General features: G+C 39.1%; 1 protein-coding gene across 5 annotated transcripts; it reads left to right on the forward strand.

Annotated features, from left to right (window-relative positions):
- Positions 1-4916: 4916 nt before the first annotated feature.
- LOC757040 (keratin-associated protein 5-2) lies at positions 4917-23388 on the forward strand. Of its 5 annotated transcripts, XM_030991383.1 has the most exons (7): positions 4918-5737; positions 6398-6567; positions 14582-14696; positions 16028-16147; positions 17349-17504; positions 19885-19956; positions 20990-23388. In XM_030991383.1, exons 2-7 carry the CDS (start codon positions 6494-6496, stop codon positions 21071-21073), a joined length of 621 nt encoding a protein of 206 aa, XP_030847243.1. In that variant the 5' UTR covers positions 4918-5737; positions 6398-6493; the 3' UTR covers positions 21074-23388. The 5 variants fall into 5 exon arrangements, with proteins under 5 accessions (XP_030847244.1, XP_030847243.1, XP_001197283.1 ...); XM_030991384.1 differs by lacking the exon at positions 19885-19956 and having other exon boundaries at positions 4917-5737; XM_003728352.3 differs by lacking the exon at positions 6398-6567 and having other exon boundaries at positions 4921-5737.
- The last annotated feature ends 2825 nt before the right edge of the window (positions 23389-26213 follow it).

Below are 26213 nucleotides of genomic sequence, written 5' to 3' on the forward strand. Positions count from 1 at the left end.
TTTACGATTCCAAGATACAAATTCCAACAATATGACGTCAAGCAGACTCATAATAACAAATGATAAGCAGGTGTAATCGTGTATTAATTTTATGCCACGTTGTGGTAATGCAATTTTGTTTTTTTATTTATTATTTATTTATAGTATACATATTTATACAGGTACACAGATATCAGTTATAAATCTTTTAACCCCCAGCCCCCCCCCCCCCCAAAAAAAAAAAAATTGTAACATGCAGAAACCAGTACAGATGACACGCCACACCATTCCTTGTGTTGTGGTATTGGTACGTATTATTTCATATATGCAAGTTACAAGGCAAAAAAAAACCTAAATAAATAAACAAAGTTAGAACAATTAAATAAAAATGAGGACATGTTTGAAAAAAAAGATTAAAAAGGGCACTTATTCAAGATTATTTCAAGATTTATGAGAATGGAAAATGGAAACTTATTGCAAAGGAAAATGGGAACATGCCGAAGGAAAAGGGTACGTGTCAAAAATAAAAAAAGGGCACTCGTCAGAGGTGAAAAGGGGGAAGGGGCACTTTTACTAATAGGGGCACTTGTCAAAGGAAAAGGGGCACTTCTTACAAAATTAAAGGGGCACTTTTTCTATGTAAAAAGGGGCACTTTTGGGGTATCTGAAAAAGTGGGGGGGCACTGTGCCCCCCCCCCCCACCCCCCGGGAGGGCCGCCTCTGCCCCTGCCCCTCCATGCACAGGCACGTTATTGCAATATCATTAATTGCTTCGCTTTGTATATATCTCTTTGATTCCCAGAAAAAGGGAACAAAAAGGAGATTATTTGGTTTTGTTTGGGGGGGTGGTGGGGGCTGCATTATTTATACAAAAAACTTGAAGCCAATAATTCTACTCTGAATGACTATGATAATGATGTAGCTACAGTAGATATAGATGTAGGTCTACTTTACTCACTAAATCAAATTGGATATTCTACTCGGAATGAATAATGATAATACAGTAGATATAGATATAGTTTGATTAGTTATACCAGGGCATGTGAGTTAAAGTCTCACCTCCCTGGTTATACTCACATCACTCGATCAAATTGGGCAGTACAATCGGGGTCCAGACAACTCGCCACAAAGACAACCCGCCACAATACCCTGGACATCCCGCCACAATACACCAGTTTACAGTTGTATCAGTGCGCATGCGCAGACAGTTGACCTCGGGTCATTGGCCCCAAAATTGGGGCCAATAACCTCTGACCTCTGGTATTTATGCGTAAATTAAGATTGCGCCCATATATGCAAATTATGATGTGAGCGCATGATCGAGTAAATAAATTTAACTAGGCCATGTCATCAGTGTAATCTTTTCACTGTGACGCAACAATACGTGTTCATCTGAAAACGATGACATCACTGCCTGCGCGCTGCGCTGTGCGCTCACATCATAATTTGCATGGGCGCAATCATAATTTACGCATAAATACATGACCTCTAGGTCATTGGCCTTGTTTAAAATGGCGCACACAACTGTAAACTGGTGTATGGCTTTGTTTAAAATGGCGCACACAACTGTAAACTGGTGTATACCCTGGACAACCCGCCACAATACCCTGGACAACTCGCCACAGCCTTTTCGGACAACTCGCCACACTTTTTCCCATCATGATTTCTAGATCTAAAATGAAATGAAACTGTCATTTTTCATGATTTTCGTGCTTTTATAAACACAGTCATTACAAAGAATAAAGAATAAAGTTGATTTCCCTAATTGTAACAATAATATATATTGAAATGAAATTGTCATTTTTCATGATTTTCGTGCTTTTATAAACAGTCATTAAAAAGAATAAAGTTGATTTCCCTTGTAACAATAATATACTTTTGATCTAGAGGTCTATAACAGCTGCATTTTTCTGTCCCAGAATTTTTTTTTATGGTAGGATACTGGAAGCACTGGCGTACTGATGGGGGGGGGGGGGGGGGCAGGTAATATTAGAATGTAAAGATACGCCAAAGATACATAGCAGCATATTCCTACCATTAAAAAGTTTCCTGAGACATGAACTTAAAAATCGTAGTCGTAACTCGTAGTCGTAGTACGCCTGGCTTGGGTTCGTCCAAAATAGATTCTTGTTGCATAAGCGCAAGGAAAATCATCTTTATTCTTTAGAACAGCTCTCAAAATACTCACAATTTCCATGTTTCCTGCCATAACTGTGTTTATAAAAGCACGAAAATCATGAAAAATGACAATTTCATCTAAGATGAGGGATTTTAGATCTAGAAATCATGAGGGGAAAAAAGTGTGGCGAGTTGTCCGAAAAGGCTGTGGCGAGTTGTCCAGGGTATTGTGGCGGGTTGTCCAGGGTATTGTGGCGGGATGTCCAGGGTATTGTGGCGGGTTGTCCAGGGTATTGTGGCGGGTTGCGACTTTGCGTTTTACACCCTGGCCTGGACCTTTTCCCAATAAATTTCAAGGAACCGACTGGGAAAAGTCTATCCATGACAAGATATTGCGCGCGCACGTAGCTCTTCTGCAATGCTCAACGTACGTCCTATATGTCCAGTGTCGCGGTACGCGGTACATGTACTTTTGTATCGAGACGTACGAGTGAGAGAAAAACAACGAATAACAACAGAAGGAAATAGAGAAAAACAATAAATAATTAAAGAACAGAGAGGAAACAAAGAATGTCATAAGCAGAGAGAGAAAACAAAACTAACTTGAAAGAAAGAGAGAAATTAGAGAAGGAATTAATCAAAGTAAGGAAAGAGAGAAACCAAATAATATTATGGTTTTTGTGGTTTAATTCCGCCTTCTTCAGGGTTTCAATTTTTGACGTGACGTAGCCTACTTTCATGGGCGTCAATCCTGGGGGGGGGGGGGGGGACGGGGGGACACGTCCCCCCCCCCCCCACGAATTTTCAGGACGTGAAATGTCCCCCCCATGATTTGGGGTTAAAAAAAATGTTTTTTCTTCCTTTCTCTCTTTCTCTCTGTGTTGAGAAAAATCAAGCCAAATCAGGCGATCATATTTTATTAATAGAAGCGTCATTAATATTACATTCACATTACCGGAAGTTCAAAAATTGGTTTACGATGAAAATCCTTTCACCATCTAAACAAAAAAATCAAGTTAATCCCTTGTACCTTCCAAACCTTATGGCTGATTGTTCAATAGAAACGACAAATTCATCTATCTACCCCCCCCCCCTTGCATTCTTGTTCCTGTTAGTTGAACTTAAGACTGTTTTATTTTTAATTTGGCAAAAATTATGCCCCAAATCAAGCCATCTTTCCATCAATTTAAAAAAAAATCTTCAACTTCTGAGGGGGGCACACCCCCTAGGTTCTACTGTTTTCTTTTAAATTTGGCAAATAAATGCACCAAATCGAGCCATCTATCCATTAATTTCAAACAAATCTTCAACTTCTGAGGGGGGAATACCCCCCCCCCCCTCAGACACCCCCCTGCGTTCTACTGTTTTTCTTTTTAATTTCGCAAATAGTATGCACCAAATTAAGCCATTTATACATCAATTTAAAACAAAATCTTCAACTTCTGAGGGGGGCACATCCCCCTCAGACACCCCCTGCGTTCTTGTTCCTTGTTAGTTGAACTTAAGACTGTTTTCTTTTTAAATTTTGCAAAAAGAATGCACCAAATTTAGCCATCTATCCATCAATTTCAAAAAAATCTTCAACTTCTGAGGGGGGCACATCCCCCCTCAGACACCCCCTGCGTTCTACTCTTTTTCTTTTTAAATTTGGCAAAAAGAATGCACCAAATTGAGCCATCTATCCATCAATTTCAAAAAAATCTTCAACTTCTGAAGGGGGCACATCCCCCCTCAGACACCCCCTGCGTTCTACTGTTTTTCTTTTTAATTTGGCAAAAAGTATGCCCCAAATCCATCAAATAAAAAAAGAAAATCAACTTCTGAGGGGGGCACATCCCCCTCAGACACCCCCTGCATTCTTTTTCATGTTAGTTGAACTAAAGACTGTTTTCTTTTTAATTTGGCAAAAATATGCACCAAAGCGAACCATTTAAGCATCAATTTCAAAAAAAATCTTCAGACCCCCCCCCCCCCTCCTGCATGGCGCGCCCATTCGCCACCCTAACAAAATAACCTGGTGCCGCCCTGTCTGAACTTGTGTCCCCCCCACGGTCTAATTGGATTGACGCCCATGCCTACTTTCAAACCATTTGCTGATTCGGACCCCCCCCCCCTAACACACGTGTACACATATCGACACATACACAGACTACACTCGACATAATATGTGTAATGGTAATGTAATACATAAACTGTGATTTAAATATTGCACTCGTACCATTTTCTATTATTGTGGGATCACGTCTTTCATTTTTTAAATTCATGTCATTTGTTTCTAAGACCTAATTTCTCTAATTCTCTTGACCCCTCTCCCTTCATATTTGTTTTCTAAGACCTCCCCCCCCCCCTCATCTCTCTTCATATTTGTTTTCTAAGACCCATTTCTCCCCCGCCCCCCCCCCCCCCCATCTCTATTCATATTTGTTTTCTAAGACCTCTCTCTCTCGACCCACTCTCTCTCTCGTATGTATTTCTCAGACCCCTCTTTCTTTCTCTCTCATTAACCCCCTCTTCATATTTGTTTCTAAGGCCTCTCTCTCTCTCTTCATATTTGTTTCTAAGACCCCCCCCCCCCTCTCTTTCTCATTTCTTGATATTTGTTTCTAAGACCTCTCTCTCTCTAGCTCTCAATTCATGATATTTGTTTCTAAGACCCCCTCTCTTTCTCACTTCTTGAATTCATATTTGTTTCTAAGACCTCTGTCTCTCTCTCCCTTTCTCTCTTTCTCATTTTAAATTCATGATATTTGTTTATAAGACCTCTCTTTCTCTCTTTTTCCATTCATCACTTTGTCTAGTGTAATGTACAGACACATAACATATAAAGGAAATTATACACCAGTTTTACATGAATTCATTTGCACTTTATTTACTGCTTTACATTCATATACTTTTTTTTTTCGTGAAGGTAATCTAATCCTTCAATGTCAGAGAAGTAATACAAAAGATACAGGAGTATGTGTATGCATAAATAGTTATATAAAGAAGAAATACGTAGTAAAAGTGAAAGCAAACAATAGTAGAAATTTGAACAGATAATTTGACAGTGTGTTAAGATTTAGATGCAAGAAATGACTATAAGAAATTTTTATTTGAAAATACATGCACATGTAGATAAAAAGAGATCTGAACATAGGCGGATTCATACCCGCAAAGGCGTCTGCATTGCCACTCCGTCATCATCCTCGATGAATTCCATCGTGCAGCAAGCTTCTTAACTTGTTGTTCTGAACTTGAAATCCTATATCTTCTCCCTTAATCTTCAGTATTGCAGCTGCGTACGGTGTGTATAAATGCTGCATCGACGTACGTCTGTGCATGTACGATTCGATTTGGAACTGGCGCGCCCGATCGAGGAGCGTAGACTAGACTCATTCAAGCAGTTTCATTGCTATTTACCGGGAAAATGTCCAGGCCAGGGTGTAAAACGCAAAGTCGCGGGCGGGTTGTCTTTGTGGCGAGTTGTCCGGGATTCGTCACTACGGTAGTAAGTCAGAGCATGTCTTCCTATAATAAAGAGCGTCTCTGTTGTTATGGCCGCTGAATATGATCTGAGCTGTTCGAGCTGATTATGGCACTGGATCTGGCCGAATTGAAGTGACAAAATTCAAGACCTAACCATAGAGTTACGGGCTTTAAGGTGAGTGTCGACGTCTCATATCCCCTTATTCGGTTAAGAACATATTTATTCTAGCATTTTCTTGTAATTTTAGAAATGATCTTTTCTTGCTCAGCTCAGTGATAATTACAAATACAATGCACTCGCACTGCACTGCGCTCTGCACTGTCACTGTCAGTGTCAGTTGAATTCACTCAACAGTGCAGTACGACAGCGAGGCGCTGCAGCTGCCTGTACTGTATTACTGCATCTAAAGCTTGAAGAAGAAGACTAAATTTGACCGCTCCAGCTCTTTTTACTTAGGCACTGGCTGGCGGGCTGAGGCGAAGCTCCCTTGAGCATGGTCACGTGCAAGCCGCTTAGATCATCACTGACTTGAATAATTAGTATAGTCTAGATCTAGATCTAGATCTATAGACGAACAATTTCTGTCTCTTTCAATTGTTAACATGGTTAATGTTACTTGTTAAATGTTAGCCTCTTGTTTGGGTAGGCACGTACCACGTACTTGATACTTGATGAGGTAATCCTGAAGCAGCTTTTCCAAGCTAGGGTCTATACTGGGATGGGATGTGTTGTGACAGCAGGTGAAGGTGCAGACAACAAAAGGGTGTACAATTGCTTTATACAGTAAAATAGTGACGTGCAAGTAAAAAAATCATGCTGCTATATGGTTTACAGCATTCTGGAACCTACAGGAGGTTCCAACCCTCTGACTGATGACAGGGAGGGCGGTCATCTGGAAAGCAGCAACTGTTGGGGCAGTAACTGCAGTCAATGAAGTTAGACCTGGAAGCTTGGCAGCTGGAGACGGCTTTCTTCCAGAAGCTTTGGTATTCAAGGTATTCAAGGTATTCAATGGTAGTTGATTCCAGATGCGAAAGGTGCGGGGGTAAAATGAGTACTTGTAGGAATTCTATTGTTGCCTCAGGAACAGATAACTTGAGTGTGTGGTCTCTTCTGCTGATGTATGTAGCTTTGGTTATGAGGTGAGGAAGACAAATGTTGACTAGCTGTTGGTGTATTTTAAAGAGCATGGTGCTTTGTGCTAGAAGACGACGTGTTTGCAGTTTATCCCATCCCAGCTGGGAAACAAGCCCTGTAGCTGACGTGGATCTTCGGTAGTCGCGGAAGACAAAACAAGCAGCTGTTTCTGTACCCCTTTCCAGACCTTCGGCAACACCAGAAGTGTGGGGGTTCCAGGCTTCAGCGCCATACTCTAGCTGCGGTCGAACCAGGGCTGTGTACGCTCTTGACTTTACATCCTTGGTGCATGGTGACAGGGTTCTCCGCAGCGGCTTTCATCGAAAGGGTGCGGTGCGGTGCGGCGCGGTGTGGTGTGCTCAACGCACCCATTCGATAAAAGGCCCCCCGCTTTTCTCGAAAGGGTGCGTTGAGAACGGAGGACCGTCTTAGCACACCCTTTCGAGAAAAGAGGGGGGTCTTTTCTCGAAAGGGTGCGTCGACTAGTCTTTCGCATCAGTCGTTTAAAATGAGGATCTGGGACAGAAGGTAATAGTTGCCAATTTAAGTATATCGAAAATGTATTAAATAAAATGGAATGGTTGTTGTTGTTGTTGTTTTAGTTTTAAGGGCGTGTGTCATTCAATTATGAATATTTACGCCGTCTTGATTACAGAGTGGTCTCTTTCGTTATTACTATGTTGATGGGGAGACAGAGAGAAGGAAAAAAGGGAAAGGGAAAGGGAAGATAAAAGGAAAGAAAGAAGAATAAGAAGAAAAGAGGGAACGGGGGGGGGGGGGGGGGGACGAAGGGCTCTTGCCTCCTCCCCACCCCCCCCCCCCCCCCGCCAAAAAAATAAATAAGAGAGAGAGAGAGAGAGAGAGAAGGAAAAGGGAAAGGGAAAGAAATATAAAAGGAAAGAAAGAAGAGGAAGAAGGAAAGAGGGAAACGGGGGAAGGGCGAAAGGCTCTTACCCCCCCCCCCCCCCCCCCCGCAAAAAAATAAATAAGAGAGAGAGAGAAGGGAAAGGGAAAGAAAGAAGAGGAATAAGAAGGAAAGAGGTAAACGGGGAAGGGCGAAGGGCTCTTGCCTCCTTCCCCCCACCCCCGCCAAAATATATAAGAGAGAGAGAGAGAGAAGGGAAAGGGAAAGAAAATATAAAAGGAAAGAAAGAATAGGAATAAGAAGGAAAGAGGGAAACGTGGGAAGGGCGAAGGGCTCTTGCCTCCTCCCTCCCCACCCCCTGCCAAACAATAATAAGAGATAGAGAGAGAAGGGAAAGGGAAAGGGAAAGAGAAGATAAAAAGGAAAGAAAAAAGTGGAAGAAGAAGAAGAAAAGAGGGAAACGGGGGCGAAGGGCCCTTGCCTCCCCCTCCCGCCAAAAAAAATGAATAAGAGAGGGAGAGGGAAGGGAGAGGGAAAGAAAATATAAAAGGAAAGAAAGAAGAGGAAAAAGAAATAGAAAAGAGGATAAAGGGGGCGAAGGGCTCTTGCCTCCTCCCCCCCCCCCCCCCCCCCCCGCCAAAAAATAAATAAGAGAGAGAAGGGAAAGGGAAAGAGAAGATAAAAGGAAAGAAAGAAGAGGAAGTAGAAGGAAAGAGGGAAACGGGGGCGAAGGGCTCTTGCCCTCCCCCCGCCAAAAATATAAATAAGAGAGAGAGAGAGAGAAGGGAAAGGGAAGGGAAAGAGAATATAAAATGGAAGAGGAAGAATAAGAAGAAAAGAGGGAAACGGGGGGGGGAACGAAGGGCTCTTGCCTCCTCCCCACCCCCCCCCCCCCCCCCCCCCCCAAAAAAATAAATAAGAGAGAGAGAGAGAGAGAAGGAAAAGGGAAAGGGAAAGAAAATATAAAAGGAAAGAAAGAAGAGGAAGAAGGAAAGAGGGAAACGGGGGAAGGGCGAAAGGCTCTTACCCCCCCCCCCCCCCCCCCCGGCAAAAAAATAAATAAGAGAGAGAGAAGGGAAAGGGAAAGAAAGAAGCGGAATAAGAAGGAAAGAGGTAAACGGGGGAAGGGCGAAGGGCTCTTGCCTCCTTCCCCCCACCCCCGCCAAAAATATATAAGAGAGAGAGAGAGAGAAGGGAAAGGGAAAGAAAATATAAAAGGAAAGAAAGAAGAGGAATAAGAAGGAAAGAGGGAAACGTGGGAAGGGCGAAGGGCTCTTGCCTCCTCCCTCCCCACCCCCTGCCAAACAATAAATAAGAGATAGAGAGAGAAGGGAAAAAGAAAGGGAAAGAGAAGATAAAAAGGAAAGAAAAAAGAGGAAGAAGAAGAAGAAAAGAGGGAAACGGGGGCGAAGGGCCCTTGCCTCCCCCTCCCGCCAAAAAAAATGAATAAGAGAGGGAGAGGGAAGAGAGAGGGAAAGAAATATATAAAAGGAAAGAAAGAAGAGGAAAAAGAATAAGAAAAGAGGGAAACGGGGGCGAAGGGCTCTTGCCTCCTCCCCCCCCCCCCCCCCCCCCGCCAAAAAATAAATAAGAGAGAGAAGGGAAAGGGAAAGAGAAGATAAAAGGAAAGAAAAAAGAGGAAGTAGAAGGAAAGAGGGAAACGGGGGCGAAGGGCTCTTGCCCTCCCCCTGCCAAAAATATAAATAAGAGAGAGAGAGAGAAGGGAAAGGGAAAGGGAAAGAGAATATAAAAGTGAAGAGGAAGAAGAATAAGAAAAGAGGGAAACGGGGGCGAAGGGCTGTTGCCTCCCCCCCCCCCCCCCCCCCCCGCCAAAAAATAAATAAGAGAGAGAGAGAGAGAGAGAGAAGGAAAGGGAAAGAGAAGATAAAAGGAAAGAAAGAAGAGGAAGAAGAAGAAAAGAGGGAAACGGGGGCAAAGGGCTCTTGCCTTTTTTTTTTCTTTCTTTTCCTTTATTTCCTTTCTTTCCTAGTCTCCCTCTTTTTCGTTTTTCTCTTTCTTTCTTTCTTTTTCTTTTTCCTTTCCCTCTCTTTTTTCCCGACGGCAGCGCAATTTTACCGACAATATCCTGACAGGTGGGGGGGGGGGGTGTCGCACCCCCACACCCCCTTTGGAGACGCCCCTACCTACGCCACTGTTGGCGACCACAAGGCTATCTATACAAATTAAGACATATTAATGAAGATTCTTTTTTAATATTGCAGAGAGATAAGTATTTTCTCTATGAACTTGTTTAATGGAAGGATAATAAATAATATTAAAAACATGAATACTATAGCGGTATAATGATGAGAGAGATGATTTAAGTCATACTTCTTTTCAATGTGATTGGAGTAGACTTGAGGGTGGGGGGGGGGTCCCCTAAGATCTCGGCCGTTTCACAGCCGATCGCCGCGAAAATGTGCATGCATGTCAAGTGAAGTGTATAAAAAAACTATGGTAATTTCAATTTGTTGAAACATTCACTCATTTGCTTATTTATGGTAATTTATGCAAACAAGGTCAGAGAATTCACATTTTTACCCATAAATCATATATAATTCATATTCAAGCGTTCTTTTTCACTACATATATTTGTTAGAATAATAATACAACAAAGTTGGAAGAGCCAGTTTATCCCTATGTTATCTCTGGTTTTGATTATTTGTATTTATGTATTATATTGTTTTTGTTGTTTTATTTCATTTCTTACCACAATTCAACTATTTTGACCCTAAAACAAACGCATTAACTTGAAAACAAGACCAAATAACCAATGTGTTCTCTTTTTTTAAAAGAATAAATGGTATTTCCATATGTTTGGTACATAAATCACAAAAATGAGCGATTTTAGGGCTGACATGCAAAAACAAAAGGTCACGTGACTCCGCAACTATACGTCCAATTTTCAACAAAAAAATGTTTCAAAAGATGCGTAAAACTCGAAAGAAAAAAGTCATGAAAGAAAAAATGTATATCTGCCGCGGTTCCAGAGTAGTCGCGAAATTACTAGAGAGCACTAATCTTTTTTTGGGGCCCTCGAAAATTTGAAAAATTGTACCCCCCCCCCCCCCCTTGAACGCCAGGGAGGGGGGGGGGTCTATCTCCCCAAAACGGTAAAATTAACGTGTTTTTTCACACGTTGTTTCACAGGGCGGAGCCCTCAGAAGCTCCCTCAGAAGCTCAGGGGTATTAAACATCAAAATTAATGTCGGATGAGCATAATTTTATACCTTATTTGTGACAGTGGCAGGACACAATTTGGTGTTGGGTCTAGGGGCGGAGCCCCCAGAAGCTCAGGAGTTTTGTACATTAAATTATTATTATTTTATACCTTATTTGTGACACAGGGGTCACGAATTGGCGTGGGGTCAAGGGGGTGGAGCCCCCGGAAGCTCAGGGGTTTTGGGCAATAAATAACGGTCAGATGAGCATATTTTTATATACCTATTTGTGACACTGGCAGGACACAAATTGGTGTTGGATCCAAGGGGCGGAGCCCCAAGAAGGTGAGGGGTTTTATACATCAAATTATCGTCAGATGAGCATATTTTTATATCTATTTGTGACACTGGCAGGACACAAATTCTTCTTCTCTTCTTTCTTTCCTTTCATCTTCTCTTTCCCTTTCCTTCTCTCTCTCTTTTCCCTCTTTTCTTATTCTTTTTCCTCTTCTTTCTTTCCGTTTAGATTTTCTTTCACTCTCCCTTCTCTCTCTCTCTTATTTATTTTTTTGGCGGGAGGGGGGTGGGGAGGGAGGAGACAAGAGCCCTTCGCCCTTCCCACGTTTCCCTCTTTCCTTCTTATTCCTCTTCTTTCTTTCCTTTTATATTTTCTTTCCCTTTCCCTTCTCTCTCTCTCTGATTTATTTTTTGGCGGGGGGGGGGGAGGCAAGAGCCCTTCGCCCACGTTTCCCTTTTTTCTTCCTATTCTTTTTCCTCTTCTTTCTTTCCTTTTAGATTTTCTTTCCCTCTCCCTTCTCTCTCTCTCTCTCTCTTATTTATTTTTGGCGGGGGGGGGGGAGGGGGGAGGGGGGAGGGCAAGAGCCCTTCGCCCCCGTTTCCATCTTTTCTTCTTTCCTTTTATCTTCTCTTTCCCTTTCGCTTTCCAATCTCTCTCTCTCTCTCTCTCTCTTATTTATTTTTTGGCGGGGGAGGGGGGAGGAGGCAAGAGCCCTTCGCCTTCGTTTCCCTCTTTTCTTCTTATTCTTCTTCCTCTTCTTTCTTTCCTTTTATATTATCTTTCCCTTTCGCTTTCAAATCTCTCTCTCTCTCTCTCTCTCTTTTTTATTTTTTGGCGGGGGGGGGGGGGAGGGCAAGAGCCCTTCGCCCACGTTTCCCTTTTTTCTTCCTATTCTTTTTCCTCTTCTTTCTTTCCTCTTTTCTTTCCCTCTCCCTTCTCTCTCTTATTTATTTTTTTGGCGGGAGGGGGGGGGGGGGGGGGAGGCAAGAGCCCTTCGCCCTTCCCCCGTTTCCCTCTTTTCTTCTTCTTCCTCTTTTTTCTTTCCTTTTTATCTTCTCTTTCCCTTTCCCTTTCCCTTCTCTCTCTATCTCTTATTTATTGTTTGGCAGGGGGTGGGGAGGGAGGAGGCAAGAGCCCTTCGCCCTTCCCCCGTTTACCTCTTTCCTTCTTATTCCTCTTCTTTCTTTCCCTTTCCCTTCTCTCTCTCTTATTTATTTTTTTGCCGGGGGGGGGGGGGGGTAAGAGCCTTTCGCCCTTCCCCCGTTTCCCTCTTTCCTTCTTCCTCTTCTTTCTTTCCTTTTATATTTTCTTTCCCTTTCCCTTTCCCTTCTCTCTCTCTCTCTCTTATTTATTTTTTGGCGGGGGGATGAGGAGGAGGCAAGAGCCCTTTGCCCCCCCCCCCCCGTTTCCCTCTTTTCTTCTTAATCTTCTTTCTTTCCTTTTATCTTCCCTTTCCCTTTCCCTTTTTTCCTTCTCTCTGTCTCCCCCATTAACATAGTAATAACGAAAGAGACCACTCTGTAATCAAGACCATTCCATTTTATTTAATACATTTTCGATATACTTAAATTGGCAACTATTACCTTCTGTCCCAGATCCTCATTTTAAACGACTGATGCGAAAGACTAGTCGACGCACCCTTTCGAGAAAAGACCCCCCTCTTTTCTCGAAAGGGTGTGCTAAGACGGTCCTCCGTTCTCAACGCACCCTTTCGAGAAAAGCGGGGGGCCTTTTATCGAATGGGTGCGTTGAGCACACCACACCGCGCCGCACCGCACCGCACCCTTTCGATGAAAGCCCTCCGCAGCAACCCAAGGGTTTTGTTGGCCTTGTTCAGTAGGAGTTGGCAGTGTGTATTCCAGCGAAGGTTCGTGGTAACAGTTACCCCGAGATACTTGTACTTGTCTATCCTGGGTATTATCTCTTTGGAAATCCGGTAGTCATGCTGTATTGGTGTTCTTTTCCTCGTGATGGTAAGGGAGGCACACTTCTTGACATTGAAAGCCATGAACCATTTCGCTGACCAGTCAGACAAGGTTTGAAGGTCTTGCTGAAGGAGGGAGTTGTCATTCTTAGTGTGAATTTCTCTGTAGATCACACTATCGTCAGCAAAAAGGCGCATCTTGGACTGGATATTTAGCTTACAGTGCATGCGCATATCGTTCATCAGATCTCAGTGAATTGCAGTCTCATTTCACTAAATTGGCGCCGACAAGGGCCCTTCCTATTGGCTATTGCTGGCATCTTTCCTGATTGTCTGCAACAACGTAGTGTTGGCTCCTCTATTTAGAGACAGAAGCCGACCATGGGGTCTTCTGTGCAAACTTTGTGGCCAAATCTGGCAGCCAACTTTGCCCCAAATACTAAATTTTAGCGTATTCATTACCGATGCATTTTTTACCTTTATTCTCGTAAAAATTAGGCCTAGGCTAATAATATACATCGGTTCTACTTACCAGATTGACCATATGATGCGTTTAACCCATAGTGTGCCATGAGGCTGCATGCACGCTACTATTGAGTGCCATGTGCGTGCAAGGGCGCTTTCGTAAGAGCAGTTATTGTTCATGCTCATTGGGCTGTGCTGTGTGTTTTGCACTCACCATTCACAGAACCTTCGCGTTAATCAGATTATCTCCAAATGGCACAATGGGGATTACTGTGGCACGATAAGAGTTAAGGGTCTTTTTTCCCGATTTTCTTAGTTCAAAATTGAGCTTTGTGTTGAAATACTTGCAGCTGTATTTTTTTAACTGTTACTGCGCATGAAGGAAGATGACGTCATCCATTAAAGTTAAAGACCAGTATTGGAAACGCCCAAATTTAAAAAAATGAAATGGAAGCTCTTATTACCAATCATGTGAAAGAATATGTTTTGAATAATACATGATGATAAAAAATTTGCTGGGAAACTGCCTACTAATTGATATATTTGGTAAATTAGTTTATCTATTGGTATGTGAGAGATAAAACCGCACATGTGCGTAGTCCCATATTTCTGTGTACAGTGCTTGTAACTTTATGAAGACTGGGCCAAATTTCTTATCATTTTGATGATTCCAGAACCTTGCAGTACATCTATGCTAGATGATCAACCTTTTCTGATCGATTTCATAACTTTTCTTTCACAATGCATTCGCGTGACCATAACTGGTCTTTATCTTTAACACGCATTCAATAAGAGGTTCACAAACTTTTGCATGAAATGATATAGCCTGACTGCTGTAGGTTCGTTTTATACCTCCTATTCAATTATTTGAAATGCCTGTAGTTTCAGTTTTACATCATGCGCACATTTAATTCTGATATAGAATGTCCAAGAGGCAAGACCAAGCATGAATTATTATTTTTATGGAGTGTTAATTCCATGCAAGTTTATTATGTTATTCTTTTTAATTGTTAAACAAGAAAAAATGAAAAGGTAGTTGAAAATTTGTTCCTTTAATTTCATTTAGTCGTTTTACAGTTCAGTGGCTACTTTGACCTCGCCTTTTTTGTCTCTTTAACTTTACTATTTTTAATTAGACTGAAATTGTTCTTCCTTTGTTCATATCTAGAAGAAGCATCTCCTTTAAACCTCTTGGAATTGATGCGTCATCTGAATACAAATTACTCATCAAGGATGGAAGGAAAACAACAACTCTTCGATTAAAGATAAAAGAAATGGCTGATGTGAGTAAAGATAACTTTTTAATCTGTTCCTTAAAAAAGAAAACCAAACTTTCTCCTGTAAAATCAAATGAAATGAGCAGAACTAGGTTGCAATTTGCAAAACAAATGTTTTTTGTCTCGCCTGCGTAGCAAAAAAGCGAGACATAGGCGCCGCTTTTTCGGTGACGGCGACGGCGGCGGCGTCAACATCAAAAACTTAACCTAAGGTTAAGTTTTTGAATTTTTGATATAATTTTGAAATGATAAGCCCTTAGTCAATGAAACTTGGACTATAGGGTTATTAAGTATCCCCAATCATGTGAGTTGAATTTCAGGTCACAAAGTCAAGGTCAAAGGTCGTTTCAGGTCAACAGACTTAGACTATGTTGTGGCATCATTATCGAAAACTTAACCTAAGGTTAAGTTTTTGAATTTTTGATATAATTTGGAAAGTATAAGTTCTTAGTCAATGAAACTTGGACTATAGGGTAATCAAGTATCCCCAATCATGTGAGTAGAATTCAGGTCACTAAGTTAAGGTCAAAGGTTATTTTAGTTCAACAAACTTAGACTTTTTTGTGGCATCAACATCAAGATTTTGAATTTTTAGCATATTTTCAAAAGTGTTTGTTCAAATTCCATGAAACTTGTACCCAAGAGTTATCAAGTATCACAAGTCATATGACACAAATTCCAGATCACAAGGTCAAAGGTCATTTTAGGTCAGTAGACTTGGATTATGTTTTCACAACTTAATATGAGAATAAATTAATCAATTTTTCTTATTTGTTCATTATTCTTAATCAATATTCACTTCAAAATGCTGATTTTATTCAGAGGATTTCATTTGGGGGGGGGGCCTGCTAATGGGCCACCCTGCCTATGAATAGTGTTCCAAGTTCCAACCTCAATTTTTCATCTTATCGAATTGCGTAATGCAATTCGCCGAGAGCGTTTCCCTTGTTTAAAAGGTGTGGCACTACGTTTGTGATGATACAGCATAGGATCATCTAACTAGGATCTGTTCATCAAGCAGTGAATAGTTATAAAATGCAACTCCCTCTGTCTAATTTCCTCTTTTCAATTCAATTCAAAATGGTTTGTTTAATGACAAAGTGTAACTAGACCAGTAAGTTAAAAAAAAATGAGGAGAAAATGGGAGGGTAGTGAGCACTAAGTAATCTCTTTCTCTTTTGCCGCAAGAGATTTGAAAATCATGTCGCCTGATATTTTGCTCGGTGGGGGGGGGGGGGGGGTAGGGGGGTAGTGAGCACTAATTTTTTTTTGAGGATAATTACATATTAAACTTACTCATATTTCTTTCTTTAATACTGAAAACCTTATTTTTGCAGTCAGTGGAGGAGACAGCAGCTAATGAACTTGCCCTACCCATTCCAATCATCGTAGTCATTGCTGTAGGGAGCTACATCTTAGTCATAGTTCTTATCCTTGTCATCAGACAGTTCTTGGTTGTGAGTATTCGATCCTTTCTTAACAGTTTATATTTGGCTTATGATAGTATTTGCATATATAGTATGCAACAAAAAAGTTACACGTGCATGTGCTGATTGTGCTCGTGCATTACAATCCATTACATCACACTCATTGTATACTCATTGCGCTTTGTATCTACTTGTAGAAAAGGCGCTATACAAATGTTCATTATTATTATTATTATTACTCATTCTGAATGAGTGGTACCAGGATTGAATGTATGGGCACAGTACAACTACAAAGATTTGTATGATGAATATGAATTATTTTCAACTAAAGAAAAAAAATAGGATAAAGCTTTCTCACATGATCCTTTTTTCATAGAATTTGATTTTTCCATTTTTATGCCTCCGTTACGAAGTATCGGGAGGCATTATGTTTTCGGGTTGTCCGTACGTCTGTACGTCCCATTCTCGTGATCGCGTTATCTGAAGAACCAGTTGATGGATTCCTGCCAAACTATGTATCTTGCAGAGCCGATGAACTGATTAGATTTTGGGGTCACGAGGTCCAAGGTCACAGGGCTCATTATGTATGCAAAACCTCTCGTGATCGCGTTATCTCAAGAACCGATTGATGGATTCCTGCCAAACTTTGGTCATGTATGATACTTGCAAAGCCGATGAACTGATTAGATTTTGGGGTCACAAGGTCAAAGGTCACAGGGCTCGTTATGTATGCAAAAACAGCTTGTGATCGCGTTATCTCAAGAACCGATTGATGGATTCCTGCCAAACTTTGGTCATGTATGTATCGTGCAGAGCCAATGAACTGAGTAGATTTTTGGGTCATGAGATCAAAGGTCAAAGGTCATGGGCTTATTATATATGCAAAAATAGCTTGTGAACACATTCTCATTTGAACTGACAGATGGATTACTATTTAACTCAGGACATCTTGCAGAGCCAATGAACTGAGTAGATTTTAGGGTCATGAGGTCAAAGATCAAAGGGTCATATATGTATATGAGAAATTGCTTGTAATCACAATATTCTGAGAACCTGTTAATGTATTACAATTGAACTTGAATTTGAAAAATTTCTTCTGTTTTGGTTTGTAAAATTGCTCTTTGACGGAGGCATCATTTTCGACTGCGCACAGTCGAAGTTCCATCTAGTTTAACTTGTATTAAGTACTCTAATTGAATTTGTATTCCACTGTTTGTATCATCACATGCAGGCCAGAGGTATTTGTGTAGAGTGCGCCCCCTGTGGTCAAGAAGATGGCAGTCTACAATGCTGTGACTGTTGGATAGCATTGGCAGAGTCCTGTAACTGCTGTGCTTATCCAAACATTAAAACATGCCTAGATGCTGTGTGTGGGCCAGCTACTAAGGTAAGCGTCTTCAAAGCTTAGCAACTCGTACCTTCACAAATACAAATACAATCCTGTTGTTTAAAGGTAAAAACCAGTTTTGGAAACACCCCCCTCTCAAAAAATGAAATGGAAGCTCTTATTACCAATCATGTAAAAGAATATGTTTTTACTAATAAGTGATCATACAAATTTTGCCGAGAAACCGCCTACTAATTGATATATTTTGTAAATTATTATATCTATTTGGACCTGATAGATATAACGCATGTGTGGGTGTAGTCCCATATACATCTTTCTGTGTACAGTGCTTGTAACTTTATCAAGACTGGGCCAAATTTCTTATCATTTTGATGATTCCAGAACCTTGCAGTACACACCAATACTTATATGCTAGATGATCAACCTTTTCTGATCGATTCCAAAACGTTTCTTTCACAATGCAATCGCATGACCATAACTGGTCTTTATTTTAAGAGCCAGAACTAATATTTTGCCTTTTGAGCATTATTTATTGTCAAAAAGGCATTGAATGATTTTGGACGGATCATATAAAACCCTCAATTTGTCTAGAAATGAAAATCTAATTCAGTTTTTAACGCAGGACTAGAAGAATGGATTTAAACTCATTAAAATAGAGTTTGAACTACTTCACCTTAACAATTTGTATACTTCAGTCAGACGTAAGTTCTGATGTTTTAGTTTCTAAGGATCAACAGTTTGTAATTATTTTGTTCTCTATACCTAGTACAATGAATTTGTTGAATTGGTGACATGGTCTCATTAATACACTTATTTAACATTCATCAAAGTGCATGATACTTACACATCTGCTTTTAATATAACTAGGTGTATCAAAATTCAACAAAGCATAAAACGTTCTTCCTTTTAAGAAGTAGCATCTGCCTATAAAATTACCAGAGTATAACAAAGAATTTTCAAAACTTGTTTTAGAAGCATTAATTCTTGATTATCTTCTGGGTGATTCAATTCTCTAGTTTGTATATTGAATTTTGACTTGTCCAAAGCTGATGTTACTGATGATATTTATTTTTGCCTTCAGATCAGATATTCTCACTTTAACATATGATGTTCAAACAGGGCAAAATAGTGCATCCATTTAATGATACTAATTATATATTTATAAAGTGTTTACCACTAATAATACTGTTTCTAAGCATTGTACTCTTAACTGATGACAGAAATTGGGAAATGCATTTACGTTAGCTGGGGATACTAGTTTAAATGAGAACCCGGTTCAAATCATCAGTTATAGTTGTTGTAAAAACAGGAACTGCTTGTGTGGTTTTTTTGCAAATGTATTTGATGTGTTTACTGCAAAGAGTGAAACAACAGCTAAGAGTGAAAAAATAATTGGTGATTCATACCAGCAATCTCATAACTTTTAACTGTCTCTTGTCATGTATCAGGAATATGGGACTACTTCAAGAGCAATGATTTTCATATATCCATAGCTACTTTTGTATTCTTCCACATTCAAATTAAAACAATAAGAACATTCACAGTTAATTGTTCACCTGCACCAGAACTCTTCTCTGTAAATGCAAATGATTGAAGGGGTGATTATGGTGTTTGGAAATTTGTACCTCTCCTTAATTCATGCATTCATTTAATTTTCTTATTTCTTTTTTTTTTCTTTCTTTCCTTATTTTCTTTACCCTAACATTTTCTCTATCATTCTACCCTTCTCTTTAATTCTTTCTTTCTTTCCTTCCTTATTTTCTTCGCCCTAACAATTTCTCTATCATTCTACTCTTCTCTTTAAATCTTCTACACTGATATTTTCATCTCTGGTTAATTCACACACTTACTATTCTCAATTTATTCTTTCTCTATAAATATTTCTACACTGATTTCTTTATCTCTGTTTAACTCACACACTACTTTTCTCCATATAATCTCCCTCTCTATTAATCTTTCTACACTAATACTTACATTTTCTATTTTTGTTCACTCTATTACTATATTTAATTCATTTGTAATTTTACCTTTCCATTGCTGTGTCATCCTCTGTATTTCATTGAACCATCCTTCATATGTTGCCCTTTACCCTCTCTTTCTATCTTCTCTTTTTGTTTTCCTTCCTATCTTCTCTATTCCTCTTGTTCTTGTCAATTTTGGAAAACATGTTTTCTCTTCATCTACCCACTGTCTCTCTGTTTTGTGTGTGGTGCCCCCCCCCCCTTCTCTCTCTCTCTCTCTCTCTCTCCCTCTCTCTCTCTCCCTCTCTCTCTCTCTCTCTGTCTCTTTCTCTGTGTCTCTGTCTCTTTCTTGCTCTCTCTCCTCTCTCTCTCTCTCTTCCCCCCCCCCCCCCTTCCCCTCTCTCTGTCTGTTTTTGTTCCGTATACTCATTACCGGTATCCTTTCTATGTCTGACCAGAAATGTTCTGTTCAAAAGTGCCTTACTTGCCAGGCCTGTATGCAATGCTGTGACAACTCTGATGGTTGCGAGGTAAGACAAAAGAAGCGCGCTGCTTTTTCAAAGCTTCTAAAAACAAAATTGAATAAATTTAATGCATTCTCTTGATGTGTTTTTTTTGTGTTCATGTAGCATGTTGCGAAAGTTTGTGTCAAATTGAAATTTTTATCCAAGATCATTCTTTGGTTTGATTTCATATTGACGGTTTAAAGGGGACCAAATAAAAAAAAAAAGGCTCATGTGGTGAAGGATTGAAGTGCGTATAGGGGACAATGATTTCATGTTGAAGCCCACTTGAATTCTTAGTTTAAATCATCTGTGCTGCATGTGCATAGACTAGCCTACATGTTCTTACATGTACAAGTCACCTGGTTGTAATGTGCATTTACAGGAGCAATTTTTATTATCAGAAGTCATAGTGGTACCATTATGTAACCTAAACATATCAGCAATATTTTTTAATGATTGTATCCCTTTGAACCTAGACCATAGTTAAAAGTACTGTTATAGTATAGGTTGTTAAAAGGTCACCATGGATAATTACTAAAAGCCTAGCTATATTAAAGAAGTAACATATCCTTTTTTCAATTTATTTGAGGGAAACAGACTAGTGAACAATTTGAGAAAAATGGAGTGAAATCATTGAGAAATTCTGATAAATAAAAGGTGTGATATTAAGAGTCAACTGCAACTATGATGAGATGTGTTTGAGCTGCAATCAATCCATTTGTTATTAACATGAACTTATTTCAATTTTCTTCAATAACAATTTCCCTCATACCTTCACCCAAGGTGCACATGTAAATCATGAGTAACATTATATATGTCTTCTCATTTATTGTTTCAAAAAGAAATAGTAAACAATTTAATCTACTAATTACATATACTGAGTTAACAATCCCTGTAAAATCTAGTATTTCTCATTATTTGATTTTGAAATGAAGAGCTCCATGTAATATTCATGTAATATCAGGTGAAAAGAGTAACTGATATTTGCCATGCGGTTCTATTGCTCTATACATGGATTATTAATGTTGTTTTTGTTGATTTCTTTCTTGTCACATAGTGTGCAGGTATGGACTGTGCTTGCCAGGCTCCTGAATGTGAAAGTATTGATTGCTTGTGTTTCAAGATCCAGCTTCAAGCTTGAGAATCATTACATTGGCCAGCTCAACTATTCACCTATAGCTAGAAACGTGATCTTTTAGGTCGGATATTGTCACAATATTCAAAGTTTTAATTGAATTGTTTCCAACGTGGATGATTTAACAACTTTTATGTTATATCATTTTTTTTTGAGATTTCACAACATTTTACTACATTTTTTAGGGAAAGAGCATCACTAAAATTACGATACTTTAGAGGTGCCGTGGTCGAGTGGTTAAGTCGCCGGACTGTCGATCACAAGGTCCGCAGTTCGAGACCCGCCGCGGCACTAATGTCCTTTGGCAAGACATTGATCTACATTTGCTACACTCAACCCAGGTGATGTAAATGGCTACCTGGCAGGAGTTAATTCTTTGAAATGCTCGAGCGCCGTAATGGCAGAACAGCTGAAGTCGGGGTAATAATCTTTAAGTTTGGAAGCACTTGGTGATTGTGATAAGCGCTATATAAAAACTGAGTGTTATTAATCTTCTTGCACTATTGAATGCAGCTACTTGAATACACATTGCATGCGTCCTGCCAAAAATATGTAAAACATAACAGAAACCATTATTTCAAAACCTTTTTAGACTATAAGTCGATCCATCATGACACAAACAAACAAATTATGACCGATATGACGCTTCTGGATAATTAGTACAATTATTGGTTTGAATATATAGTGCTCAATCACTTTGTTCACTCAAAAATATTCAATTTATCTGGCACCATATGCTGCTACTTATGATTTTTAAAGAATTGTAAAATAATCATCAGTTTTCAAAAAGTGGAAGGGATGGGGTATTTTGGAAATGTTCGCCAATTCCAAGATAAGTCACCAGCATGAATATCGTCGCTGTTTTCACGAAGTGACGGTAGTGAAAAAATATTGCATTCACTTTGCGTTACGATTTTCCTCACTACCGTCACTTTGTGAAAATAGGGACGATATGTCTTACTTGGTCTGCAATCTCATTTTATGTATATTTTTGTTAATGCCTGACAAATCTCTGATGTAGGGGAATAATTATTTTGTACCTGACTCGATTTGATTTCTCAGGCTTTTTTTTGTTTTGTTGTGTTGTTTTCATTTTCATTATTATATCATTAATATTATTATTCATAGTTCACATGTGCAGTGCTATTGCCAATTCCTTATCAAGGGACAATTGAGTGAGAAAAAAATGTGGTCTAACCATGGACATGGCTTGTTGCACGCATGAATGTGAACTGTTTTTAGTTTACAGACAGTTTTCAGTTTACATCAACAATTTTCATTTTGCCATCGTTTTTAGTCAATCTTATAAACACATCACCTTGAATATAATTTCATTGTAGACCTACATTGCAGAAATAAGGTATGTGCTATATCTTTGCATACATGTAGAAGCCATATGTTGTTATATTTCATGACTTTGTCCTGAATGATTATAATTCTCCTATAATTTGTCCTATATTCTTCTTCTCTCTCTCTCCTTCTTTCTTTCTTTCTCTCTTTCTTTCTTTCTCTCTTTCTTTCTTTCTTTCTTGATCGTGGGCTATTCCTCTTGGGATGATGTTGAGGGGAATTTTTTTTTTTTTTTTTTAGTTCTCACTATATCACCTCTGACTTTATGTAATACAAAACATGTCAAGGTATAAAGTCACCATGTTTACATGCAGAGATCACTCATTTTTATGGAATGATATTACAGACATTGACTAGATTCAGCAAACAAATTGGTCCTTCTAAAAAATATTTAAAAAATTGGAGTACTTTATGGCAACTTGGCAAGAGTAATCAGCAAACAAGTTAAGTTTATACAGTACCGTAGGCTTGCGGGTGCACCATGTGAGAGAGAGGGAGGATTGAGGAGTCCTGAAAAGGACTCTTTGTAATCTTTCCTTAGGGTTTGTAGTCCTGAAAACCTAAGTTTAATGGAAAACAAATTGTAGACAAATTTATCAGTTCTTATACATGTATATCCTTGGATATGTATGTTCCAAATCCATAATACATACCTGTACATGTTTATTATCTAGCATTTCATACACTGTTTGAATGTTTGAATAACATTACTGTGTTTGTTGTAGGTCGCAACTACATTATATGTAAGGTACTTTGTTGTAAATACGATGTTGAATTTGGGAGGGGGAGGGGGGGGGGGTTAAATTATGTATAGTACCTTACAAAACACTTTTCTGATGTTGGTTAAGAATATGACTTCATTATTTATTGCTCATATAATTTGATTGTATATATGCAATAACAGGTTTATAAATATAATATTGTAGAAATACTGTACTTGAAATAAATATTTTCATTGAATTTGCCATGTTGGGAATGCCTCATGTGTAGATATTTCATGTAAATGTACTGTCATTCTAACAATGTCTAAAAGTGTTTGTATGTATTGGTGTTTCTTTTGAATTAAGCAGGCACGTAGCCAGGGGGCACTGGGGGCAGTCGCCCCCCCCCCCCAAAAAAAAAATCAATCAATCAATAAATAAATCAATAAAAAATATATATATATGTATATATATATATATATATATATATATGTATATATATATATATATATATATATTTAAAAAACGCCGGTTAAAAAAATAGAGAGAGAAGAGAAGGGGAAAAAAAGAGAAGAGAAGAAAAAATGAAAGAGAGAGAAGAGAAGAAAAAAAGAAATAGAGAGAGGAGAATAAAAAAGGAAAGAGAGAAGAGAAATACGTTAGAGGGCGTACGAAGAAAAAGGAGCAGACAAAAACACTTTTTAAATTCAGACAAAGAATATGGCCCGAATTCTCAAAGGAGGTTTGTCGACAAACCTCCTTTTATTTCGACAAACCTCCTTTTGTTATTTACAAACCAGGTTTGTAAAAAAACGCGTCAAAACGCGTCATATGACGTACATAAACCTCGGTTTGTCGACAAACCTCCTTTGTGAATTCGGGCCTAAGAGTCTAGAACGGTACAACGAATCACTTCTTCCTCTAATAATTTAATGAAACGTCATAGCTTTTACGCGGGAGGAATTCGCGTGCTCATTACCGCCCCCCCCCCCCCCCCCCTAAAAATTAAATCCTAGCTACGCGCTTGGAATTAAGGCCCCGTCAATAAAAAGGAGGGGAAACAATCGGGGGTTTTGAATAAATCTATTTATTCATCTATTTGGGCCCGGGTTTTTTTTGTTGCATTATTTATGTTTTTATCAAAGTTGCATTATTTTATTTGGGTTATTTTTTTATTAAATTTGAATGAATTTGACACGAACGAAACCCAACAACATAAATTTGAATGCAGTTCTCAGTGAGGGATACTACAGGCAGTCTGAAAAATTCTTTGACAAGTTGCCTTTTTCATCTAGCAATGGGATTTTAGTCAAATCTTCGAATTAAAGTCAAAATTTGCCATGTTAGCGGTATTGTAGCCCCTATTTACCTATGACTGCGAGTTGCGTACTTATATATTTTATGGAACGAACCTTAGTGTGCTACATATACTGCGAAAAAGGGGTCAATACATGTATTGTTATGACCAAGAAGTTACTAGCACTCCTTGTTATGGCATCGTGGCAGTTAACAGTAATAACTTTTTAATGAGTTTATACTAACTATACTTGTTCAAGAAGCGAGTATATTCTATATTTTTTCTTCTTCTTCCATACGGGCTAATGCATATTGCTTCACACACTCGCACAAAAAAAAAAGAGGCGGTGCCCTCATCCTTTACAAGAACCACAAAAGTTCCTCTTTCTACCTCAGATTAGTGCCCCATTTCCCTTTGAATATGTGTCCCGTTTTACTTTTTATATGCGCACTTTTCTTAATTGCACTTTTCTCTTGAAAAGTCCCTCTTTTCACTTATGAGCTCCCTTTTCAAACCTGATAAAGTGGCCCATTTCCTCTTATTGAGTGCCTCTTTTCACCTCTAATGGTTTCCGCCTTGCTCATCTGACAGTTTTCCAGTTATATCTATGTAATTATTATTAACAATAATAATACAGTATAATAATTATATTACATTAAAAAAGCGCCTTTTCATTTGATACAAAGCGCATAAACAAGAAAGAAAATAAAAACTATCATATGAAGCTTACATCTAACAAATTAGAAAATATTTGGTTTCAGACACTTCTTTAAAATTGTGAGAGTATGACAATTCTTAAAGCCCCTCTAAAGTGTTGGGAGCCCCAAAAATTTATGGCAATATTTCACTTGAATTGTACCATAATGTGAAAGAGGGTGTCATTCAAGACACATTTCTGCAAGGATTTTCAAAAACAAAATGTTCGAAGTCGAATTATTGATGAAAGAATGCAAAATTTAGGTTTTCTACCGACAAAAGAAAACCCAAATTTTGTATTCTTATATCAATATTTGTCTTCAAACACATTTTTTTTTTTTTTTTTTTTTTTGGGGGGGGGGGGGTATCTGCGCAGAAGTGAGTCTTAAATGACATCCTCTTTCACATTATGGTACAATTTAGGTGAAATGTGTGGCGAAATTTGGGCTCCCGACATTTTAGAGGGGCTGAACAATTATGGAAATGGTATCATTAGACAGCTAGGGTATTAGTATTTCTTTACAAATATACTATGATTCAAGGTAACACAGGTTACAGCTTTTTAATAAGAAGCTAACAAAGTTTGGTTACCTTTTTTGATACGCACTGTATAGTACAAGTTTCGTATATAGCAATTCTCACAGGTAAAACCGAAAAGTTTGAAGGTTGATAGAAAGGGTCATCCTTACAAAAATGTCCACACTGAACATGAGAAAAAGACCTGCTACTCGATTATTTTAATATTTTTAGGTCGTACACGGTTCCTGTAATCTCGTAGATTGCCCTCAGATAGAATAATCATTGAAATCAGAGGCGCACCCCAACATTCAGGTACCCACAAATTGCGAATTACTTCAGATAAGTGCCCTCTTTACTTCTGATACGCGCCCCTATTCAAATCTGATAGGTGTCCCTTGCGCATGCCCCTTTGTAACGAAATAAACGTTCCTTTCCCCCATCTTATAAGTTTCCCTTTTCACATCTGATAAGTGCCTCTTTTACTTTGACACGTTGCTCCTTTCCTTTGTAATAAGTGCCCTTTCCCCTTTTGATAAGTACAACTCTTTCTGTTTAATAAATTCCCCTTGTTACCTTTGATCGT

The sequence above is a fragment of the Strongylocentrotus purpuratus genome, unplaced genomic scaffold (genome assembly GCF_000002235.5).
Source record: "Strongylocentrotus purpuratus isolate Spur 01 unplaced genomic scaffold, Spur_5.0 spur5_scaffold_2, whole genome shotgun sequence".
NCBI lineage: Eukaryota > Metazoa > Echinodermata > Echinoidea > Camarodonta > Strongylocentrotidae > Strongylocentrotus > Strongylocentrotus purpuratus.

Coding starts and splice junctions, on each gene's coding strand:
- LOC757040 (XM_030991383.1), top strand. CDS start 6,494: ATGAAGTTAGACCTGGAAGCTTGGCAGCTGGAGACGGCTTTCTTCCAG. Junction 16,148..17,348: donor TCATCAGACAGTTCTTGGTT/GTGAGTATTCGA, acceptor CATCACATGCAG/GCCAGAGGTATTTGTGTAGA. Junction 19,957..20,989: donor ACAACTCTGATGGTTGCGAG/GTAAGACAAAAG, acceptor CTTGTCACATAG/TGTGCAGGTATGGACTGTGC.